The 19,267-nt window shown below is 46.2% G+C and overlaps 1 protein-coding gene across 1 annotated transcript in view; it reads right to left on the bottom strand.

Moving 5' to 3' along the window:
- The window catches only part of LOC311100883 (protein sidekick-2-like), a gene marked incomplete at both ends in the record, with an annotated part of 352,877 nt that extends 339,636 nt beyond the window's left edge, over nucleotides 1–13,241 (bottom strand). The window contains one exon of the mRNA XM_084141877.1: nucleotides 13,157–13,241. Coding sequence (XP_083998003.1) covers nucleotides 13,157–13,241 — 85 coding nt within the window. The remainder of the gene's footprint in view (nucleotides 1–13,156) is intronic.
- Between the last annotated feature and the right edge of the window lie 6,026 nt (nucleotides 13,242–19,267).

Here is a 19,267-nt window from a genome sequence, read left to right as displayed (position 1 = left end):
CACACCGGCCAACATAGAAACAAATGAACTAGATAAACAACCTAGCACACAAAACACATAGAAACAACCCACCCTGGCTCAACATAACAGAGTCCCAGAGCCAGGGCGTGACACACTCCAATACATTTTAATAGAAAGTTAGCAAAAATAGATAAGATCTTGCTACCATGGAAAGGTAAATACCTGTCAATTTGTGGAAAAATCACCCTGATTAACTCTTTAGTATTATCCCAGTTTACCTATATACTTATGGTCTTGCCTACGCCTAGCGAACAGTTTTTTAGATTATATGAGAAAAGATATTCAATTTTATTTGGAACGGCAAGCCAGACAAAATTAAACTGGCCTATTTATAAAATGAATATGAATTCGGAGGACGGGAAATATTAAATATTAAAGCATTAGACCTATCACTAAAAGCTTCAGTCATACAAAAGTTATACTTAAATCCGAACTGGTTCTCTAGCAAATTAGTAAGATTGTCTCACCCAATGTTCAAGAATGGCCTTTTTCCCTTTATTCAGATTACAACCTCTCACCTTCAGTTATTTGATAAGGAAATCATCTCCCAAATATCACTATTTCTAAAACAAGCCATAGAAAGTTGGTTGCAATTTCAATTGAACCCTCCAGAAATGACAGAACAAATAATGCAACAAATATTGTGGTTAAACTCAAATATACTAATTGATAAAAAAAAACAAAGGTATAATCTTCGTAAATGATATCATAGGTAGGACTGGTGGAGTTATGTCGCACATGTAGCTAACAAAAACATATGAAATGCTCTACCCAAAATTTCTACCAAATAATTGCAGCATTACCGCAAAAATGGAAGAGTAAAGTGGAAGGGGGAAAATGTAAGGAACTTGTCTGTCGGCCCTGCATTAAAGAACATAATTAGTTAAAGAAAATTGTGATAAATAAAAAAGTATACCAGTTTCATTTAAGGACCAAAAGGATTGACAGCCGTCCCATATAGATTGCAAAATAGTTGGGAAGAGATTTTTGACGTACCGATTCCATGGCATAGTGTTTATGAACTGATACGCAAAACGACGCCGGATTCAAATCTTAGAATTTTTCAATTTAAATTATTACACAAAATTCTTGCTACCAATAGAATGGTATTTATATGGGGGATATCTTCCCAGCTCTGCAGATTTTGCTGCGAAGAGACAGAATCATTAGATCATTTGTTTTGGTACTGTCCATTTGTAGCCTGTTTTTGGACACAGGTCCAGGAATGGCTAAAGGATTGCAATATTTACCTGGAGCTAACCCTGCAGATAGCACTACTGGGTGATCTGAAAAGTCATAGTCAATCAATCAATAATATAATAATACTATTAGCAAAAACATTTATTTTCAATTTACACTCTGTAGAAACAATGAGAATAGAAAGGTTCAGGACCTTTGTAAAACATCACAGTACAGTTGAAAAATATATGGCAAATAGAAATCCAATATTGATGGTGTTACAAGATAGATGGGAGGTGTTGAATGGAGTTGAAGGATGGTACTAATAACAACTAACAACAACAAGATAACTAATGTAAAGCATACTGTGTCCATAATAAGTATATAGGTTATAGGTTGAGAGCTTTTGTGAAAGAGCACAGTTAAGATATGGCATATAGAAGCAAACCGGATGGACATCATAAAAATGATCGGACAGGTTGAGGGTAGAGGAAGTTCAGGAGTAAAAACAAACAAAATAGAATTATTGTAAAATTGACTGTGTCCATAAAATGTATATAGTATGTATAAGCTGGAAGTGGAGGCCTAAGCATTGCTGTTCACTAGTTTACTCCAATTAGGGAAGGGGTGGGTTGGAAAGTAATAAAGGGAAATATATTTAAAAAAAAGGAGATGTACAGTGGGGAGAACAAGTATTTGATACACTGCCGATTTTGCAGGTTTTCCTACTTACAAAGCATGTAGGTCTGTAATTTTTATCATAGTTACACTTCAACTGTGAGAGACGGAATCTAAAACAAAAATCCAGAAAATCACATTGTATGATTTTTAAGTAATTAATTTGCATTTTATTGCATGACATAAGTATTTGATCACCTACCAATCAGTAAGAATTCCGGCTCTCATAGACCTGTTAGTTTTTCTTTAAGAAGCCCTCCTGTTCTCCACTCATTACCTGTATTAACTGCACCTGTTTGAACTCGTTACCTGTATAAAAGACACCTGTCCCACACTCAATCAAACAGACTCTAACCTCTCCACAATGGCCAAGACCAGAGAGCTATGTAAGGACATCAGGGATAAAATTGTAGACCTGCACAAGGCTGGGATGGGCTACAGGACAATAGGCAAGCAGCTTGGTGAGAAGGCAACAACTGTTGGCGCAATTATTAGAAAATGGAAGAAGTTCAAGATGATGGTCAATCAACCTCGGTCTGGGGCTCCATGCAAGATCTCACCTCGTGGGGCATCAATGATCATGAGGAAGGTGAGGGATCAGCCCAGAATTACACGGCAGGACCTGGTCAATGACCTGAAGAGAGCTGGGACCACAGTCTCAAAGAAAACCATTAGTAACACACTACGCCGTCATGGATTAAAATCCTGCAGCGCACGCAAGGTCCCCCTGCTCAAGCCAGCGCATGTCCAGGCCCGTCTGAAGTTTGCCAATGACCATCTGGATGATCCAGAGGAGGAATGGGAGAAGGTCATGTGGTCTGATGAGACAAAAATAGAGCTTTTTGGTCTAAACTCCACTTGCCGTGTTTGGAGGAAGAAGAAGGATGAGTACAACCCCAAGAACACCATCCCAACCGTGAAGCATGGAGGTGGAAACATCATTCATCGGGGATGCTTTTCTGCAAAGGGGACAGGACGACTGCACCGTATTGAAGGGAGGATGGATGGGGCCATGTATCGCGAGATCTTGGCCAACAACCTCCTTCCCTCAGTAAGAGCATTGAAGATGGGTCGTGGCTGGGTCTTCCAGCATGACAACGACCCGAAACACACAGCCAGGGCAACTAAGTAGTGGCTCCGTAAGAAGCATCTCAAGGTCCTGGAGTGGCCTAGCCAGTCTCCAGACCTGAACCCAATAGAACATCTTTGGAGGGAGCTGAATGTCCATATTGCCCAGCGACAGCCCCGAAACCTGAAGGATCTGGAGAAGGTCTGTATGGAGGAGTGGGCCAAAATCCCTGCTGCAGTGTGTGCAAACCTGGTCAAGACCTACAGGAAACGTATGATCTCTGTAATTGCAAACAAAGGTTTCTGTACCAAATATTAAGTTCTGCTTTTCTGATGTATCAAATACTTATGTCATGCAATAAAATGCAAATTAATTACTTAAAAATCATACAATGTGATTTTCTGGATTTTTGTCTCTCACAGTTGAAGTGTAGCTATGATAAAAATTGCAGACCTCTACATGCTTTGTAAGTAGGAAAACCTGCAAAATCGGCAGTGTATCAAATACTTGTTCTCCCCACTGTGTATATATATATATATATATATATATATATATATATATATATATATATATATATATATATATATATATATATATATATATATATATGTATGTATGTATATGTGTAATGTGTGTGATAGAAGGAGTCAGGAGAAGGAGAGTAATATGCATCCAAAGAGTTTATTCCGTCAATAAACAGTTGTGCAAGCATGCGACAACAAAACTCAGGCACAGGGGAAATATCTACCCTGGCAACAACAAGGTAAGGGTAGCTCAACCGAGCTACACACAGCTCACTACAAACAATCACCCACACAGACAAGGAAGCAGAGGGAACACTTATACAATGACTAATTGGGGATAAGGACCAGGTGTGTGTGATTAATTAGACAAGACAAGTGGAGTGATGATAAATGGATCGGCAGCAGCTAGTAAGCCGGTGACGACGAACGCCGAAACCTGCCCGAACAAGGAGGGGAGGCAGCCTCGGCGGAAGTCGTGACAGTACCCCGGCCCCGGCAGGGCGAGACGGATGGCGATGGTGGAAATCCCGTAACATGGAGGGAATCGAGGATATCCCTCACCGGGCCCCAGCACCGTTCCTCCGGACCGTACCCTTCCCACTCCACGAGGTACTGAAGGACCCCCACCCGACGCCTCGAATCCAGGATGGAACGGACCGAGTACGCCGGGGCCCCCTCGATGTCCAGAGGAGGTGGAGGGACCTCCCACACCTCAGACTCCTGGAGCGGACCAACTACCACCGGCCTGAGGAGAGACACATGAAACGAGGGGTTAATACGGTAATCAGGGGGAAGTATATGTGACCTCGTTGACTCTCCTCAGGACTTTGAACGGCCCCACAAACCACAGGCTCAACTTCCGGCAGGGCAGGCGGAGGGGCAGATTCCGGTTTGAGAGCCAGACTCGATCCCCCGGTACAAAGACGGGGGCCTCACTGCGGTGGCGGTCAGCGTTGGCCTTCTGACGACGCACGGCGCGTTGGAGGTGAACGTCTCCTCCGCGCGCCGAAACCAGTCATCCACCGCAGGAGCCTCTGGTGCCACGGTTGGTAATCTAGAATACACTGGAAAGCCGTTAGGTTAGTGGAGGAGTGGCGGAGAGAGTTCTGGGCATATTCTGCCCATGGCAAGAACACCAACCACTCCCCCGGCCGGTCCTGGCAGTAGGACCGCAGGAACCTACCCACGTCCTGATTTATCCGTTCCACCTGCCCATTACTCTCGGGGTGGAACCCAGAGGTCAGGCTGACCGACACCCCCAGTTGTTCCATGAACGCCTTCCAGACCTTGGACGTGAACTGGGGACACTATATCCTCTGGTACCACGTAGTGCCGGAAGACATGAGTAAACAGGGACTCCGCAGTCTGTAGGGCTGTGGGGAGACCGGGCAGAGGAAGGAGGCGGCAGAACTTTGAGAAGCGGTCCACAACGACCAGGATGGTGGTGTTACCTTGGGAGAGGGGAAGATCAGTCAGAAAATCAATGCTAAGGTGAGACCATGGTCATTGTGGAACTGGTAACGGTTTTAGCTTACCCGCTGGGAGGTGCCTAGGTGCCTTACTCTGGAGACGTACATCCTTAGCCAAGGTAGGCCACCAGTACTTTCTGCTCAGGCAGTGCACTGTACGACCGATACCTGGGTGACCAGAGGAGGGTGATGTGTGTGCCCAGAAGATCAGATGATGACGGATAAGAGCAGGCACGTACTGCAGCCCAGCTGGACACTGCGGTGGAGATGGATCTGTGCGTAATGCCTGCTCTATATCCGCGTCCATCGCCCATACTACCGGCGTCACAATGCGGGAGGCCGGGAGTATGGGGGTGTTGTCTCTGGGCTTCTCCTCTGTGTCATACAGCCGGGACAGTGCGCCTGCCTTCACGTTCTTCGTACCCGGAATGTATGATAACGTAAAATCAAACCGGGTGAAGAATAGGGCCCGCCTGGCCTGGCGAGGATTCAGCCTCCTCGCTGCCCAGATGTACTCCAGGTTACAGTGGTCCGCCCAGACGAGGAAAGGGTGTTTCGCCCCTTCGAGACAAATTTCTCCACACGGTCAAAATTCGGACAACAGCCAACAGCTCCTGATCACCAACATCGTAGTTCTGCTCCGCCGGGCTGAGCTTCCTCGAGAAGAAGGCACAGGGGCGGAGCTTAGGTGGCGTGCCCGAGCGTTGGGATAGGACAGCGCCCATCCCTACCTTGGACGCATCCACCTCCACTACAAACGGTAGTGATGGATCGGGGAGGGCTAGTACCGGAGCTGAGGTGAACAGACCCCGCAGTCTCCTGAAGGCCAGATCCATCTCAGCAGACCAGCGGAGCCGGGACGGCCCACCCTTCAACAGGGATGTGATGGGAGCTGCAACCTTGCCAAAGCCCTTTGATAGTAGTTGGCAAAGCCAAGGAATCGCTGCACCTCCTTAACCGTGGTTGGAGTCGGCGAATTACGCACGGCTGAAATGCGATCACCCTCCATCTCCACCCCTGAGGTGGAAATGCGGTATCCAAGGAAGGAGATGGACTGCTGGAAAAACATACACTTCTCTGCCTTAGCATTAAGGTCATTCTCCAACAGTAGGGCCAGCACCTTGCGAACCAGGGACACATGCTCAGTGCGAGTAGCGGAATACACCAGGATGTCATCCATGTAGACCACTACACCGCAACCAAGCATGTCCCAAAACACCTCGTTCACAAAGGACTGGAAAACTGAGGGAGCATTCATCAAACCATAGGGCATCACCAGGTATTCATAATGCCCCGTGGTTGTGCTGAATGCTGTCTTCCACTCATCTCCCTCTCGGATACGCACCAGGTTGTACGCTCTCCTGAGATCCAATTTGGTGAAGAAGCGCACCCCATGCATCGATTCAACCACTGAAGGAATGAGGGGGAGAGGATAACTAAATCTGATTTGTCTCCCTGTTCAGTGGTCGATAATCAATGTACGGGCGCAGACCTCCGTCCTTCTTCTTCACAAAGAAGAAACTTGAGGAGGCGGGTGAAGTGGAGGGACGTATATACCCCTGACGCAGGGACTCGGTGACATATGTCTCCATAGCCACCGTTTCCGCCTGTGACAGGGGGTATATATGACTCCTGGGAGGTACAGCGTCTCCCCCGCCCGGTGAGGTGGTAACTTAGTCGCCTGCCTTTTAGAGAACGCTTGCGCCAGATCACGGTATTCGGGGGGAATGCGCACGGTGGAGGTACTATCTGGACTTTCCATCGTGGTTGCACCAACGGAAACACCTAGACACCTAACCTGACACTCACGCGACCACCCCATGAGAGCCCTCTGCGGCCATGAGAAGGTGGGGTTGTGGAGTGCTAACCAAGGGATACCTAATACCACAGGGAAAGCAGGTGATTCAATAATCGAAAAAATCACCTGTTCAAAATGATTCTCCTGGGTGATCATGGTGACTGGTATAGTGACTTCCGTAACAAATCCGGACCCTAATGGTCGACTATCGAGTGCTCTGAGGGGACGTGGAATGGAGAGGGGAACCAATGAAATGCCTTTGACGGCGTGCGAATGCCCTATCCATAAAGTTCCCAGCTGCGCCTGAATCGACTAGCGCCTTACACTGGGGAACTACCATGTGATCGGGAAAGTGGATAGGTAGGGTACAGTGTGCAACAGAGGGCTCTGAACAACTGTGGGTGTCTAGGCCCAAAAGAACGTTGACGACGACGTGTGGTGGATTGTCCCTTTGTGCCACCAGAGTGGCACTGTCGCTGTCCTCCTTCGCTCTCTCGGCCGGCGGCTCCACCCAGCTCCATCGGCTCGAGGTCCGAGTCTTCCAGGGTGGAAACAGGCAGACCCCTACCAGGACGTCCTCTGGCTGCCAGCATGTTGTCCAACCGTATGGCCATGTCCACCAGTTTATCGAAGGACAACATGGTGTCCCGGCAGGCTAGCTCCCGTCGGACGTCCTCCCGCAGATGGCACCGGAAATGGTCGATCAGGGCCCGCTCGTTCCACCCGGACCCCGCTGCCAGCGTCCGGAACTGCAATGCGAAGTCCTGCACGGTCCTCGTCCCCTGCCTCAGGTGGACCAGTCGCTCACCCGCCTCTCGACCCTCGTGTGAGTGGTCGAATACCGCCCGAAAGAGGCGAGAGAACTCCCTGTAGTCCTCCAATGTGGCTCCTCCTTCGTTCCACACCACGTTGGCCCACTCCAGGGCTTTCCCGCAGAGGCAGGAAACGAGGACGGACACCTTCTCCCGCTCCGATGATGCCGGCCTGATGCTGGCGAAGTAAAGCTCCAATTGGTAGTAAAGACCCATGGGGCGGCGCACAATTTGACCAGCGTCGTCCAGGGTAGGGGAGGGAATGGCCGGCAAGGATGTAGCTCAGTTGGTAGAGCATGGCGTTTGCAACGCCAGGGTTGTGGGTTCGATTCCCAAGGGGGCCAGTATAATAAAAATATATTAAAAATTAAATTAAATGTATGCACTCACTAAATGTATGCACTGTAAGTCGCTCTGGATAAGAGCGTCTGCTAAATGACTAAAATGTAAATGTAAATGTAATTGGAGGTGGAATCCCTGGCACAGAGCCGCTGTCCCCTCAAACGCCCGTGGTCGGGATATCTGGATCCCTCCTAGTGCTGGGGTGTAGGTGGCTGGATCCGGTTGGCCAGCTGGTCTCGACAGATCGGGTCTGCTCCTCTCCAGGCATTGGACGACCTGAAGAACCCGATCTATCGCTTCCCCCAAGCTGGCCAGCATCATGGAGTGCTCCTGGACCCGTGCCACGACTCCAGGCATGCGCTCTTCTCCCGCTGACTCCATAGCGGGTGGGTGATTCTGTGATGCGTGTGATAGAAGGAGTCAGGTGCAGGAGAGTAATACGCATCCAAATAGTTTATTCCGTCGATAAACAGTTGCGCAAGCATGCGACAACAAAACTCAGGCACAGGGGAAATATCTACCCTGGCAACAACAAGGTAAGGATAGCTCAACCGAGCTACACACAGCTCACTACGAACAATCACCCACACAGACAAGGAAGCAGAGGGAACGCTTATACAATTACTAATTGGGGATAAGGACCAGGTGTGTGTGATTAATTAGACAAGACAAGTGGAGTGATGATAAATGGATCGGCAGCAGCTAGTAAGCCAGTGACGACGAACGCCGAAACCTGCCCGAACAAGGAGGTGAGGCAGCCTCGGCGGAAGTCGTGACAATATGTATTTATATGTATGTATGTGCATATGTATGTGTATGTATATACAGTGGGGAGAACAAGTATTTGATACACTGCCGATTTTGCAGGTTTTCCTACTTACAAAGCATGTAGAGGTCTGTAATTTTTATCATATGTACACTTCAACTGTGAGAGACGGAATCTAAAACAAAAATCCAGAAAATCACATTGTATGATTTTTAAGTAAGTAATTTGCATTTTATTGCATGACATAAGTATTTGATACATCAGAAAAGCAGAACTTAATATTTGGTACAGAAACCTTTGTTTGCAATTACAGAGATCATACGTTTCCTGTAGGTCTTGACCAGGTTTGCACACACTGCAGCCGGGATTTTAGCCCACTCCTCCATACAGACCTTCTCCAGATCCTTCAGGTTTCGGGGCTGTCGCTGGGCAATACGGACTTTCAGCTCCCTCCAAAGATTTTCTATTGGGTTCAGGTCTGGAGACTGGATAGGCCACTCCAGGACCTTGAGATGCTTCTTACGGAGACACTCCTTAGTTGCCCTGGCTGTGTGTTTCGTGTCATTGTCATGCTGGAAGACCCAGCCACGACCCATCTTCAATGCTCTTACTGAGGGAAGGACGTTGTTGGCCAAGATCTCGCGATCCATGGCCCCATCCATCCTCCCCTAAATACGGTGCAGTCGTCCTGTCCCCTTTGCAGAAAAGCATCCCCAAAGAATAATGTTTCCACTGCCACGCTTCACGGTTGGGATGGTGTTCTTGGGGTTGTACTCATCCTTCTTCTTCCTCCAAACACGGCGAGTGGAGTTTAGACCAAAAAGCTTATATTTTTGTCTCATCAGACCGCATGACCTTCTCCCATTCCTCCTCTGGATCATCCAGATGGTCATTGGCAAACTTCAGACGGGCCTGGACATGCGCTGGCTTGAGCAGGGGGACCTTGCGTGCGCTGCAGGATTTTAATCCATGACGGCGTAGTGTGTTACTAATGGTTTTCTTTGAGACTGTGGTCCCAGCTCTCTTCAGGTCATTGACCAGGTCCTGCCGTGTAGTTCTGGGCTGATCCCTCACCTTCCTCATGATCATTGATGCCCCACGAGGTGAGATCTTGCATGGAGCCCCAGACCGAGGGTGATTGACCGTCATCTTGAACTTCTTCCATTTTCTAATAATTGCGCCAACAGTTGTTGCCTTCTCACCAAGCTGCTTGCCTATTGTCCTGTAGCCCATCCCAGCCTTGTGCAGGTCTACAATTGTATCCCTGATGTCCTTACACAGCTCTCTGGTCTTGGCCATTGTGGAGAGGTTGGAGTCTGTTTGATTGAGTGTGTGGACAGGTGTCTTTTATACAGGTAACGAGTTCAAACAGGTGCAGTTAATACAGGTAATGAGTGGAGAACAGGAGGGCTTCTTAAAGAAAAACGGACAGGTCTGTGAGAGCCGGAATTCTTACTGGTTGGTAGGTGATCAAATACTTATGTCATGCAATAAAATGCAAATTAATTACTTAAAAATCATACAATGTGATTTTCTGGATTTTTGTTTTAGATTCCGTCTCTCACAGTTGAAGTTTACCTATGATAAAAATGACAGACCTCTCTCTACATGCTTTGTAAGTAGGAAAACCTGCAAAATCGGCAGTGTATCAAATACTTGTTCTCCCCAATGTATTTATATATATTTGCGAGAATAAAAACATATGGGGGATTGGAAGTGATGCAGACAATTACATTGATGGAAGTTACAATCTATCTGCAATATTAAAGCTGATCTACCCCCTAAAAAAGAAAAGCATGGCACTCCAACTGCCGATGTCAAATACAATACAATGCGTCATTATTAAAAGCAAGTTTGAGGTCAGTGGAGCAAATCGTAATACAGTAGCTTCATGAATTGTAATGAGGGATGTTCGATTAGTTGTTGAGTTCACTGATGTCTGTCAAGTACTCCAACTTGTCCCTGTGGTAATGCAACTATACTGCATGAGAAAAGCACTGTCATGCCATGTTATGACATAGAAAAAAAAAAAAAAAAGAGAGAGAGAGAGATAGAGAGAGAGAGAGAGAGAGAACGAGAGGAGAGTTACATGGGTTGGCGTTGGAAGTGAATGACGGAATAAAGCATTTCCATAATTCAAGACATTGGGTTCCTTTTTAAACCACACCAGCGGTGGCGAGGAGGCATCGGGGGAACAGGCCGTTTAATGAACACATTCAAGGCTGTAAAGAGCAGAGTGGCTTGACACAGTTTTAACCACCGCTGGGCTGAGGCTCCTACAGTGTTTGTGTGTGTTTGTGTGTGTGTGTGTGTGTGTGTGTGTGTGTGTGTGTGTGTGTGTGTGTGTGTGTCTCTCTGTCTGTCTGTCTGTCTGTCTGTCTGTCTGTCTGTCTGTCTGTCTGTCTGTCTGTCTGTCTGTCTGTCTGTGACACACTAAAAACAAATGGTTGTAAATAGTGCCAAATACGTTTTTTGGGGCTTGTAACCACAGCGGAACCCTTTTTGGTGGTATATGGAACCTTTTACTAAGGTTCTATAAATAACCATTAAAAAAAGGTTATATAAAGAACCATGCTCATACGGTTCTAAATGGAACCTGTATGGTGCTATAAAACACCCTTTCCTAAGGTTCTATTCTGAACAAAAATATAAATGCAACATGCAATGACTTCAAAGATTTGACTGAGTTACAGTTCATATAAGGACATCAGTCAATTCAAATAATTAATTAGGCCCTAATCTATGGATTTCACATAACTGGGAATACAGATAAGCATCTGTTGGTCACAGATACCTTTAAAAAAAAAGGTAGGGGCATGGACCAGAAAACCACCATTTGCCTCATGCAGTGCGACACATCTCCTTTGCATAGAGTTGATCAGGCTGTTGATTGTGGCCTGTGGAATGTTGTCCCACTCCTCTTCAATGGCTGTGTGAAGTTGCTGGATATTGGCGGGAACTGGAACACGCTGTCGTACACGTCGATCCAGAGCGCCCCAAACATGTCTGGTGAGTATGCAGGCCATGAAAGAACTAGGACATTTTCAGCTTGTGTACAGATCCTTGCGACATGGGGCCGTGCATTATCATGCTGAAACATGAGGTGATGGCGGCAGATGAATGGCACGAAAATGGGCCTCAGGATCTCAACACGGTATCTCGTTGTCCGTAGCTTATGCATGCCCATACCATAACCCCACCGCCACCATGGGGCTCTCTGTTCATAACGTTGACATCAGCAAAACATCTCGCCCACACGACACAATACACGTGGTCTGCAGTTGTGAGGCCGGTTGGACGTACTGGAGACAGCTTATGGTAGAGAAATTAACATTCAATTCTCTGGCAACAACTCTGGTGGACATTCCTGCAGTCAGCATGCCAATTGTACTCTCCCTCAAAACATGAGACATCTGTGGCATTGTGTTGTGTGACAAAACTGCACATTTTAGAGTGGCCTTTTATTGTCCCCAGCACAAGGTGCACCTGTGTAATGATCATGCTGTTTAATCAGCTTATTGATATGCCACACCTGTCAGGTGGATGGATTATCTTGGCAAAGGATAAATGTTCACTAACAGGAATGTAAACAAATTTGTGGACAAAATATGAGAGAAATAAGCTTTTTGTAGATATGGAAAATTTCAGGAATCTTTTATTTCAGCTCATGAAACATGGTACCAACACTTCACATGCTGCATTTATAATTTTGTTCAGTGTATAAAGAACCATTAAAAAAGGGTTCTATATAGCACCAAAAAAGGGTTCCACTATGGTTACATTTACATTTAAGTCATTTAGCAGACGCTCTTATCCAGAGCGACATACAAATTGGTGCATTACAACCCTTTTGGGGGCTATATAGAACCCATTTGTATGGTTCTTTATAGAACCTTTATAAATAACCTCTCTCAATCTCAAAGGTTTTTTGTAGAGCCATACAGGGTTTTTTAATCTGGTTTAATAGTCATATTATATTGTTCCACAGGTGTTCTAGCTCTGGAACAGCTGGGGGTCCCTGAGGAGACTTAGTCAACCTTTTTCAAATGACAAAAGGCCATCCGTGTGTCTTTCACAACACACCATCACTGGCCATAGTCATATATAACATCAAATAGCATAACACAACAGATTAGATCAACTGTAATGACACTCACTCACTGCTGGCACAAAAAGAGCTGTGCACAAACCACGCCCCAAAATATTCAAACGAGCCACCGCCCCTACATTTTAATTATCACTAAAAGAGGAAAGAACCATTGAAGGGCTCAAAGGGTTCTTTGGGTCAGTATGGTTCCACATAGAACCACCAGCCTTCCCAAAGAACCCTTGAGGAACCCTCACTTTTTTGTGTGTAGGCATAGGCTATACAGTACCGCGTTCAAAGTCCACAGATGAGGACATGGGGACAATTAATTCACATTGTTCCACGAAAGCACTGAATGGCAAAGGGACATAAAGCCTGTACTGGTAGGCTACATAAACGGAATTATCTTACCTTGAGCTGTTGTGTAGTGGATAAACAGGGAAAACAATAACATCCATGAGGCGCGCCACCTCAGTCCAGGCGAAACCCCAGCCATTGTCCACAGCCGGGCTAAATAAACAGTGTGTGTCCGGCACGCTGAATACATGTTGTGCTGCTGACCAAATCGTCCTGGAGTTATCGTTGTGTCTGTGTGGAGTTGTCTGTGTGGATCTTGCAACTGTCCTCTCGGTGAACGTTGTCGTCGCTGAAACCGGGCAATCTCCGAGTCTCCGGCCGCTCGAGCGAGACCGCGTGATCCAACTGCTCAGAAGGAACGGTATATGGAGCAGATGAATTGAAAGTTTGTACAGTCACACATAGAGCTGAAAGAATGGGAGTAAATTCCAACTAACATAAGCCCATAAATGCAATTATCAGTAGGCTTATGCAATACCGCGGTCAATAAATAAAGTATTTTTCCTTTAAACTGTAACCTTTTGGATAAAAATAGGAGCAGAGTCCATGTTCACTGCAGGATACAGAGCCTATTGTGTTTTAACTCAATTGTAGCAGACACTGGCAGTCGTGGCTTTTATTCTGTATTGCAAGGAAGAACACCTATTTTTTATTTAGGCTACGAATTGCAACAAAACATAGACCATTCACTTCTCACTGCACCTGCATCGGGAGCAAATTGAAATAATAAAATATCAATATAGTAAACTATTTCAACAGCAATACTTGTCCCGTTTCCATAAAAGTTATTCATTAAGTTTATCCTCCTCTGGTGATGGTCAGGATGGATGATTATCTCTGGTATTGAAGAAGGGAGAACGCTAGAGCGAGCGGTCTAGCTCCCTGAATCCGTCATGTGCTTGAGCAACACCAGCGATGCTCCTGGCATGAGTAGACAAAGTTTCCAAAGCATATTCCCACGTCAGGTCCGGGAATTCATTTGGTAAAAACGAATCTATTCACTCAGTGGTAGTGGTAAATTGCGCGGGAAGTATAGGGAAAAGGGTAGTTAGAGAGAAATGTTAAATAATCACGCTATCATCGAAGTCTTCCGCGGCGGAGGAGCACGGTTTGTCGGTGTGCTTTGAAGGCTGCGTCCACGGTTCCTTGTGAGAATCATAGAACTGTCTGTCGGTATCGGTCGGTCTGCGTCCTGCATGCGCGTGTATAGGAGCGTAGCAGGTTGCCACCACGCGGTAGAGCGCAATAAAGCATCCATTACCAAGCGATAGAGAACAGCCCATGAGCAACATGCATAGAGGTAAAGTCCACTTTCATAATGCAAAAATATGTACCTTGTTGATGAATAAATAATTGGAATTTTCATAGATACAAGACCGAGATTATATTCCTGTTTGCTGCTAGGCTACAATAATAGGTTGAATAAATTACCCACTGTACAAAAACTGGTTGAATCAACGTTGTTTCAAAAAATCAATGTGATGACGTTGAATCAAAGTAGAAAACTGATTGGATTTGGAAAAAGTCATCATGAAGAGCATTTGTATATTTTTTACCCACCGTTTAACCTAAATCCAATAACATGGTGAAAGGTTTTGTTGATTTCATGTTGAATCCATGTTAGTTGACAACCGGTAGCGGTAGGTGGGTAAAATCACTTGGGAAGTCAAGCCAGAAAAAAATGCCATATTACAACATACATATGTGTTGTGATAATTGGGTTGTTTGCTCTATAACATGTTAGTTAATTTGCCTTGCGACCGTGATATATGCCTAAAGCCGAGACAATAAGAAGACACAGTGGCAGAATAAATTCCACCACACCTTTTTTCATCACAAAACCAGAGAGCAACATCTGTCCGATGAAGTCCACAAAGTAACAAAGAGTTACATGACCTACAGCATGGTCAAGAAAGTTAATGTTTCCGACATTTTCGGACTACTAAACAACTATTGATTTAGAACCAGGGAAAATTACTGCAAGTAGCAAAGTTAAACAGGAGCTGCCTCCACTATTGCAGCACCATTTCAACTTCAACATTTCAACATAATCAAATCACCTATGCATAGTCTAATACAGTGACAAACAAAAGATATCAAAAACAATTTAGTCCAATCCAGGGGCGGTGTGTTCAATAGGGCGATATGGGCGACGCACTGCCAAACGGGAAAAGGAAGGGATTTTTTTTCTAATCAATTATATCACGGCAACAGTAGTTATCAGTGTTGTAATCTAGACGTCTGATCTGCCACTAAATGTCCAATCAGGCTAAAGTCGTGCTTCAAATGGCCCCCCCCCCTTTTGGGGCGATTTCAGTCAGGTTGAAAATCGCCCAGAAGTCTCTCATAGACTCCCATGTAAAATCTATTTTTTTCAAATATCAGAGCTTTCAATACAATCTCTATGGGTTTCTGAGGGCTTGCACTTACGCGCTTACGTCATACGTAACCATGAACGTAACTAAGAAAAGAGCGGGTAGCAGCGTCAATCAATTCACGTACTACTGGTAAGATTGCTATAGCGTTCAGTGCAACTCGATTGTCTCTTTGAAATAAGTTACTTTTTGTCGGCGAACAAATCAAGATAAATTGGCAACGAAACAATTAGGACCTCCCAGACCAAATTTAATAATTCAACAGGTTTCTACTAAAGGCGGAAAGTCCTACACCCGAGGATTTTCCAAAAATTAGTACGAACGAAAAACCTGGCTAGCAGGCTGCGATGTAGCTAATGCAGTCTTCTGCTACCCCCTGCTTACTCTTTCACCCTGAAGGCGGCACGGCAGACAGCACCGCTTGGACAGCGACTGGTGTGTAACGGACATGCACCATCTTTCAGGAAAGATTAAGAAACATGAGCTGTCAAAGACCCACATGGATAGCTGTTTGAGATTGTCTGCTTTGGGGAGTGAACATTGCCACTCAACTGGATGAGGGATACAGGCTAGCTGTCCGCCGCCACAACGATGAGGTTAGTGTTGATAATCACAAGTTTACTGGAGAACTGAGACCAAGTAGAGACTTTGGACAGGGTGGATATGGTATAATAAAGGCAGTTTATTCAGAGGTAAAGATATCTGGAATCGCGTGCACGGACCCGTTCGTTATCTGAAGACAATGTTTCATTGTGTGCAGACATTTTATGCAATAAATGAAGTAGGTTGAATCTAGTAGTTCTGATCTTCTGATTGGTCCTGATGAGTTGGGCGAGGTCACCTCCAGGCTAGTGTCACTGTTGCATTGGCTCTGAGTCTGGTTCTCTGTCTTCAAATGTTCAGCCTAAGAGAGGGGATTTTTGTGTGTGTGTGTGTGTGTGTGTGTGTGTTTAACAGTGATGATGTGTGTGTGTGTGTGTGTGTGTGTGTGTGTGTTTAACAGTGATGATGTGTGTGTGTGTGGGATTTTTGTGTGTGTGTGTGTGTGTGTGTGTGTGTGTGTGTTTAACAGTGATGATGTGTGTGTGTGTGTGTGTGTGTGTGTGTGTGTGTTTAACAGTGATGATGTGTGTGTGTGTGTGTTTGTGTGTGTGTGTGTGTGTGTCCTCAGAGCAAGAACTCGTGAGTTGGAAGAACTGAGAGGCCTATGGCGTGGGTGTTGTCCTTGGCCACCTGCTGACAAGGCTGACAAGATAGGACCCTTTTGTCCATTGTTATTGGATAGGAACAGAACTTATAACCAGCTCCTGACCTAAATAGATCTTAGCACAACATTTTACTCAACATATCATATTCCATATTCACTATAACAAATATATTTACTACGACATTAGCAAGAACCGCCACATCCTCAGCCGGCTAATCCAGTGTGTGAAGTTTTGCGGAGTGTTTGAGTTAGCTTTGCGAGGCAAAGATGAAACTGAGGGCTCCACCAACCCTGGTAAGCCAACACTTTTGAGATCAGTCAATAAATGCTTCTGGTATTGACTTATATGCTGCCCCTGTCTTCATGTTGTTGCTGGACATATCTTTTTTAAAATGTGTGTAGGTCACCTAAATCATCAGAAAAATTGCCCCCCCTGAGAATTTTTTCAGGAGCCGCCACTGGTCCAATCAGTGTAAGCTAAATAGGATGTGACTGTCCACGGTTCTGATTTGTGTGTGTGTATGTGTGTGTGCATTAGTGCAAGTAGAAAAAACATGTTGACTCACCCTACTTGTAGAGAAACGCCAATGCCATCCTCCTCTCTTTGTATGTTGACAAAACGGTCTATGACTGTCATACAGCACAAACTTTAATTTTTTGTTGTCCTAGGCTATCTGGCTAAAATGCTTGCTCGCTAGCCTAACTTCCTTTCATGGGCAACGTTAGCTCGTTAACATTAGCCTTCTATATCTAGCTAAATATTGAGTTTTCATCCTCTCAGTCCAGGGGCACAATGTATTTTATGGTTGGATCAGAATCGCCGTTATAATCATTGGCCAGTACGGAGAATTAAGTAAAACCACAAGTCCAAATCCCTGTCTCCATCCATGGCTAATTTAGGAAAGGGACCATTTCAGCTAGCTAGCTAGCCACCGGACGACAACAACACAACGAGATGCAACAATTCAAGCTGTTTCTGTCAATGACATATTTCTCTGGCTTCACTTGACACTTTGTTTGGTGCGCCAGGACCATTCACAGTTGAGCTTAGTTTAGCTTAACGCTGATTGGCTATTATTTTATACTTTTTTATCAAGGGAGGCCAAATGCTCACTGGCATCCCTTGCATTCAATCTGTTCAAGGTTATAGATGACTTATAGATAGTAAGTGTCTTTAAGCTGGACCACCGCATGATCTACCCTTACAAATTGTGTGCAGAATAAGAAGTCACTGCAACCAGCAAGATTTCAGAGAGTAATCTAAAGCACATATTTTCATGGGAAACAAATAGAGAGACAGACACATGCTGAAACTGTCAATTTAGGGCTTGATTCATTATGAATCACGCTTGCTGACTGGCCAACAAGATCTCATAGTTTCCCTTCGAAATTCGACATATTATGGATGAACGTTGTCATGGGGTGCTGAAGGTGGGTGTGGTGTATGAATCAGGCGCAGGACGCAGAGGCTCAGTCCAAAGGCTTTAGTGCAATATTCACAAAAGACAAAAGCACAATAAGCCCGAAGGCGAATACACGGCGCACACAGGCGACAAAACAAACGGCGCACAAACATGTGCAAAGTAACCACTCCAAAACACTGGAGGGAAATAGTAGCTCCAACACGAAACAGAAGCGCAATCACACACAACGACAAGCACACACAACGAGAACTAAATAGGACACTAACGAGGACTAACAAGACACAGGTGTACAACATCCAGACAAAACCAAACGAATATGAAACATAGATCGGTGGCAGCTAGTACTCCGGGGACGACGACCGCCGAAGCCTGCCCGAACCAGGAGGAGGAGCAGCCTCGGCCGAAACCGTGACAGTACCCCCCCCTTGACGCGCGGCTCCAGCCGTGCGCCGACCCCGGCCTCGGGGACGACCAGGAGGATGCGGAGCAGGGCGCGCGGGATGGTCCCGGTGGAACTCCGACAGGAGAGATGGGTCTAGGATGTCCCTCCGCGGCACCCAGCACCGCTCCTCCGGGCCGTACCCCTCCCACTCCACGAGATACTGGAGACCCCCCATCCGGCGTCTAGAGTCCAAGATGGACCGAACGGTGTACGCCGGAGCCCCCTCGATGTCCAGTGGGGGCGGAGGAGTCTCCCCTATCTCATTGTCCTGGAGTGGACCAGCTACCACCGGCCTGAGAAGAGACACATGGAACGAGGGGTTAATATTCTTATACTCAACAGGTAGATGTAACCTATAACACACCTCGTTCAATCTTCTCAGGACTTTAAAGGGCCCCACAAACCGCCGTCCCAGCTTCCGGCAGGGCAGGCGGAGGGGTAGGTTTCTGGTAGAGAGCCAGACTCGATCTCCGGGTGCGTACACCGGCCCCTCACTGCGGTGGAGATCGGCGCTCGCCTTGTGACGAAGGACGGCCCGCTGCAGGTGGACGTGGGCAGCGTTCCACGTCTCTTCCGAGCGCCTCATCCAATCATCCACCGCAGGGGCCTCGATCTGGCTCTGCTGCCAAGGTGCCAGAACCGGCTGGTAACCTAACACACATTGGAAGGGGGTTAGGTTGGTAGAGGAGTGGCGGAGAGAGTTCTGGGCCATCTCGG

Source organism: Coregonus lavaretus (genome assembly GCF_964263955.1).
Source record: "Coregonus lavaretus genome assembly, chromosome: 25".
Classification (NCBI taxonomy): Eukaryota; Metazoa; Chordata; class Actinopteri; order Salmoniformes; family Salmonidae; genus Coregonus; species Coregonus lavaretus.
The sequence above is the reverse complement of the archived record's forward strand: the minus strand, read 5'-3'. Positions and strand labels throughout refer to the sequence as shown.